We start from the raw sequence: 6,078 nt of genomic DNA on the forward strand, positions 1-6,078 counted from the left end.
GATACAAATTAAATTATAATAGATAAAATCTAGTTTACTAAAAACATTAAGGAGATGAAAATACATAAGAGAAAAGTACTAGGAGAATATTTTGGATAATAATAATCCCCGTAGAGCTCATCAGAAATCTCTGTCAGTTATTTTTTTAATTTTTTTAGAGTCAGAGTCTCACTGTCTCCAATGCTGAAGTGTAGTGGTACAATCACTGCAGTCTCGACCTTCTGGAATCAAGTGATCTAACTACCTCAGCTTCCTGAGTAGCTGGGTCTGCACGTGCACACCACCATACCCAGATAATTTTTTTGCCTTTTTGTAGAGACAAAGTCTCACTACATTGCCTAGCCTGGCCATTCTGTGTTTTGTTTTTGCTTTTTCCTTCAAAAACATATTTGTGGAATATTCACTGAATGTGAAGTACCTGAAAAGTAAGGAACCTGGACTTCATGGGAAGAGTATTATAACGATTCCATTTTATATTTTCCTTTTAGAGTCAAGACTAGGAATTGCATTCTAAACTTTATCACTACTGGTATTATTATCAATAACTGCAAAATTGATCTTGGAACAAACCAATGGCGTATGCTTCTGATTTGCTGATTAAAACATCTGGATCATTTTAGTGTTTCTGCCCCTGAATATATTCAGATCCCAAAGAAAAAAGTGTTCTATTTGATTGTTTATGCCCTATTTTCATTTGATTTATGTTCAATCAATATTAAAGCTAAGGAGAATAAAATGTTTACCAAAACAAGACAAAACAACATAATTCAAAATCACCATTATATTATTTGACAAATATATGTCTATGTCTATCTCTCTATTAAGTAACTAACACTTATACCTATACTTACCATATCCATATAAGTATGCATACGTATGTATACATAAGTATGAGTACATATTTATAAAAATATCTTAAATCAAAAACATATAACCAGTTATACTTTTTCCTTGTATGATGATGAACTTACTGAAACTTCCAAGACAAAAAGCACCACCATGCATATATATTACAGCTCGTCTTAGGGTTTCTGTCTTTCCCTTTGGCAGGTACAAACGTACTGGAATGTTAGCAAAAGTTGTATCAGTCACTGTGACGTATTCATCTGAAAGTGGTTCAGTATAATCCAGCCTTATTATCATAGAAATAAAATCTTCAAATCTCATGATACCCATATTTTCGAAACCCAGAGCCTGGATAAACAAAACAAAATTAAACATTTGGTTCTTTAAATAACACCAAATGCATATAAAGAGATAGTCAAACAAAAAGGAATATAACATAAGTAAACAAATTGAATGTTTATAAACAACAGTTCTAAATAATACTGTAAAGGTCTCAGCTATTCAGCATTTTATTTTATTTTATTTTATTTTATTTTTGAGTTGGAGTCTCACTCTGTCACCCAGACTGGAGTGCAGTGACCGCTCCTGGCCACCACAGCCTCAACCTGCTGGGCGATCCTTCCGCCTCAGCCTTCCAAATAGCCGGAATTACAGGCATGTGCTACCACACCCGGCTGATTTTTTTGATTTACTGTAGAGATGAGGTCTCGCTGCCCAGGCGGGTCTCGAACCCGCGGGCTCAGGCAATCCACTCACTTCAGCCTCCCAAAGGCGCGGGATTACAGGCTGAGCCACCGGGCCCGGCTTATTCAGCATTTTAGATTAAATGCTCTCTTATTCAAAACCCATTAATTTACTGGAAGTTTTTTTAATGCCTGGTATTCTTTTTTAAAATTTTTTATAATTTCTTTTTTATTTTGAAGATGTGGGGTACAAATCAGGATTGGATACATAAGTGGTCTACTTGCAGGTGAAGTTTGGGCCTCCCATTGGACCTCATTTTGCCTGCATTGGGATCATGCACCCTTATTGATGTTGTGTTGTCCCCCTGCCCCACCACAGTGTCCTGCTACTGCTAATCCCTCTATTGTAGTATAATGGTAGGTGTTCAGAGTCCACTTATGAGTGAGAACATTGGCACTCAGTTTTTTGTTTCTGTGATAGACCAGAATATGAAAGACCCTAGATCCATCCAAGTTGCCAGAAAGTACATAATTTTGTCCTTCTTTATGACTACATAATATACCATCATGTATATATGCCACATTATTTTCATCCACTCCACTTTGTTTTTGCTATTGTGACTAGTGCTATAATAAACATGCAATGCAGGTGTCTTTTTTGTCGAATGATTTGAGTTCCTCTGGGTATATTTCCAAAAGGGAGATTGCTGGATCATACGGAGATCAGTTTCTAGTTCTTTTAGAGATCGCCAAATTGTTTTCTATAGAGGTTGCACTAGTTTGTACTCCCATCAACAGTGGAGAAGCATTTCCTTTTCTCCACATTCTCACCAGCAGCTGTTTTTTTGGTTTGTTTTATTAATGACAGTCATTCTTACTGGAGTTAGGTAGTATCTCAATGTGGTGTTGATTTGCATTTCCCTAATGATTAGTGAAGTTGATCATTTTTTCATGTGTCAGCTGCTCATATGTCTTCTGTTGAGAAGTGTCTGTTTTATTTTTTATCATTTTTTAATGGGTCTATTTGTTTTTCTCCTTTTGGCATGTTTGAGTTCCTTGTAGATCCTGGATTTTAGGCCTTTGTCAGACATACAGTTGTCAAATATTTTTTCCCATTATGTGGGCTGTCTCTCTCTCTTCTTTCTTTATGGTTTCTCTGGCTTTTCTTTTTTGTCTCACTCTGTCACCCAGACTGGAGTGCAGTGGCCGCTCCCGGCCACCGCAGCCTCGACCTGCTGGGCTCCAGCGATCCTTCCACCTCAGCCTTCGAGTAGCTGGAATTACAGGCACACGCTACCACACCCGGCTGATTTTTTGATTTATTGTAGAGATGAGGTCTTGCTGCCCAGGTGGGTCTCGAACCCGCGGGCTCAGGCAATCCACTCACCTCAGCCTCCCAAAGGCGCGGGATTACGGGCTGAGCCACTGATCCCAGCTTTTCTCTGGCTTTTCAAAAGCTTTTCAGTTTGACGAGGTCCCACCTGTCTGTTTTATCTCTTATGACATGAGCACTTGGGGTTTTGATCAGGAATTGGTTGTCAGATCCAATTTCCATACGTGTGTCTCCTGCATTTCTAAGATTCTTATAGTTTGAGGTTTTACATTTAGGTTTTTGATCCATTTAGAGTTGATTTTTGTGTACTGTGATAGGGAGGGATCCTGTTTCATTCCTCTGCTTGTGATCAGTCAGTTTTCCCAGCACCATTTACTGAATAGGTTCTCCTCTTAGTGGTTGTTAATGGAAGTTTTGTCGAAGATGAATTGTTTGAGAAATTGAGATTTTGCTTCTAAAATCTCTATCCTGTTGCATTGATCTATAAGCCTGTCCTTGTGGCAATACTAGGCTGTAATAATAATAACAAATCTCTCAGTGGACTGCAGTAGGGTTTAAACAGATTAGTACTTTCAATTAAAGTAGAAGAGTGCCCAGTATGTGTGTATATTCAGTAAATCTTGTCTTATGATTAACTATTTTTCACTAATAAGAATTCTTGAGTATTTTTATACTAATTGAATATAATCAAGTAGAATATACCTTAAAGTGAGTTTTTGGTAGATGACTAAATGTTAACTTTTCATTTGTGAATTGGTTTTTAAAAATTAGATTTTTCCTTGTTTCTCATTTCTTGTATTTTATGCTTTTGAATAGATCCTTAAATATTTTTTAAAATCATAACAACTACAATTTTAGAGATTACTTTTGGCTCTTCTAGCATAATATTTAATTCTCAGAACAATCCTGCAAGGTATTTATTATTAATATCTCTTGTGTTAAAATACATTTTTATATATTTCATAATATATTATTATATTTTGTATGTAAAAAGTGTACAATGAAGGGTTAAGAAGATTTTCAGAATTGGACATAATTTTATTTTTTATTTTAGTTAAACTCTCACGCCATAGTCCAGGTTGGAGTGCAGTGGTACATTCATGGCCACCCCAGCATCGATCTACTGGGCTCAGGTGATACTTTCACCTCAGCCTGACAAGTAGCCGGAACTACAGACTCATGCTGCCAACCTCGGCTAATTTTTTTGGTTTATTGTAGAGATGAGGTCTCGCCTAGTTGCTCAGGCTATTCTCGAACCCGTGGTCTCAGGCAATGCCCTCACCTCAGCCTCCCAAAGTGTTGGGATTACAGGCTTGAGCCATCGTGCCCGGCCCATAATTCTTTTTTTTTTTAAACCAAACTCTGCCTTTTGATGTAACATGTGATTACAAAGTAATGCATTTATTTTTCAAGACCACTTAATTCCCTTTCATATGTTAAAAAATTAATTATTCTTACTGATATCACAAGTTTGAGTTACAAAATTTATATCTGACAAGAATAAAATTATTTTTCCTAAAACTCCCAATGGCTGTTAAATTTTCTAGAATAATCTTTAAATAATTACATGTGTACTCTTATAATCTTTTTTAAAATAAAGAATAACCCATACACTATTTCAAATACATAAAGTACATAATCTTAGTATAGATGGAGAATAATGAGAATAATTTGAAGCCGAGAAAATAAAACAATAAAAGTAAAATGTTTTAGCTGGGTGTTCTACTAATGTTGCAATTTTGATGATAACATTAGTTGAGTTTTAAATACATATGAGATAATCAAGGAAGATAACATAGTTTCTCTGTGGAGCTGACACTTGTTTACCCACAAAGTCCTTCATTTTATAATAAGACAAGAAGTAAGAACATTGGAGAAAAAGACAGTTATGAAGAAGGTGAACCTTTAGAAGTAATTAGAGGGAAAAATATAAGGACTTAGCAGACATCAGAAGGAGCTGGGTACTGTTTCACAGATCTGTTGTCTGCTGCATAAAGCACCATAGGCAGCCTCTTCCCTTATACCATGGATTGCTCCCTCTTTTCTGATCATCTGCTGTCTTTGTCTACTTTTTTTAGCCTCCTACTGCTACTATTATCAAAGAACTTTTCTGGAAGCTACTTGGTTCGACAGAAGGAGTACAGGTTTTGAATACAGGTCTAGGTTCAAATTCTAAAGTTAATACTTTTTACCTGCATGTGCTCTTCTGAATCTGCTTGTCTTCCTACGTAAACTGATACAAATAATTGCAGAATAGTAGGAAATGAGTGGAAGTATATGCTATTAAAAGTCTATAAATTATAAGAGCAAAAAATGTTAGTTTCTCACCATATCTCCCCCTTATGAAGGAGTTATTTTTGCATAAATTCAATGTGTATATTCCAAGTCAGACAATGCCTGAAACCCGTAATTAATAATTGAAAATGGGCAATGAATACCACTGCATAGTAAGAGTTGTAAAAAATAACATCAAACAAGTACAAACATCAATAAGAACATCTGAACCATTAAAAAATTCAAATTTAAGTAAAGTTATCAAATAAACTGTGAAGCCTTTCCCTTCACCAATACCATTTCTTATATGCATATCACAGCAAATGGGTCTTTACATTTAGACATAAACTCCTGAAGCAAGAATTCTGTCTCACTCTTTTTTGCACAAATGTAGTGTTTCACTTACTTAATGTTATTTAGTTAATTTACTCAAGCAAGCAATGGTTCTTTAAAAATGGAGACACTACTACTATTAATTAAAAAGTTCATCAGCACTCATTTTTAGTCGATAAAGCATTCCAATCCCCAGCAGAAAAAAAAAAAGGTTAATCTTACCAAAAATGTCAAAGTTTTAGTAACTGAATCCAAGGCCATTATTTTCCACCTTTCTGCAATGTTGTCCGGTATGGGTGTGTAAATATGAGAGACAAAAAGAGCACAGAAAAGCCCCAAGCAGAGGGTTTTGATTGACATGATGTTTCTTTTTTAGCTTTTCAGAACTGAAAGTAAAATGTTTTTATAAATACTGAATGTAGCAGAGCAAATGTGAACCAGTAACTTTCTCAGGAGATATGATCATCATTACAGCATCAGTAGCAAGTTGTTTTGCAAATACACAGACCCTGAAATAGATGTCATAATTTGTCAGATTATGCATGCATTATTAACATACAATTTAAAACTCCTACAAGGTTTCTTCATCCTGTGAAACCTTTATCAGCC

The 6,078-nt window shown here is 35.6% G+C and overlaps 1 protein-coding gene across 1 annotated transcript in view; it reads right to left on the bottom strand.

The window, feature by feature from the left end:
* The window catches only part of AADACL2 (arylacetamide deacetylase like 2), a 29,240-nt gene extending 23,411 nt beyond the window's left edge, over positions 1-5,829 (bottom strand). Inside the window, exons 1-2 of the mRNA XM_008054202.1 lie at positions 5,692-5,829; positions 972-1,194 (exon numbers count right to left, since the gene is read on the bottom strand). Coding sequence (XP_008052393.1) covers positions 972-1,194; positions 5,692-5,829 — 361 coding nt within the window. The remainder of the gene's footprint in view (positions 1-971; positions 1,195-5,691) is intronic.
* Positions 5,830-6,078: the final 249 nt, after the last annotated feature.

This window comes from Carlito syrichta, unplaced genomic scaffold, assembly GCF_000164805.1.
Source record: "Carlito syrichta isolate Samal-C Ts95f unplaced genomic scaffold, Tarsius_syrichta-2.0.1 Scaffold289212, whole genome shotgun sequence".
NCBI classification, from domain to species: Eukaryota; Metazoa; Chordata; class Mammalia; order Primates; family Tarsiidae; genus Carlito; species Carlito syrichta.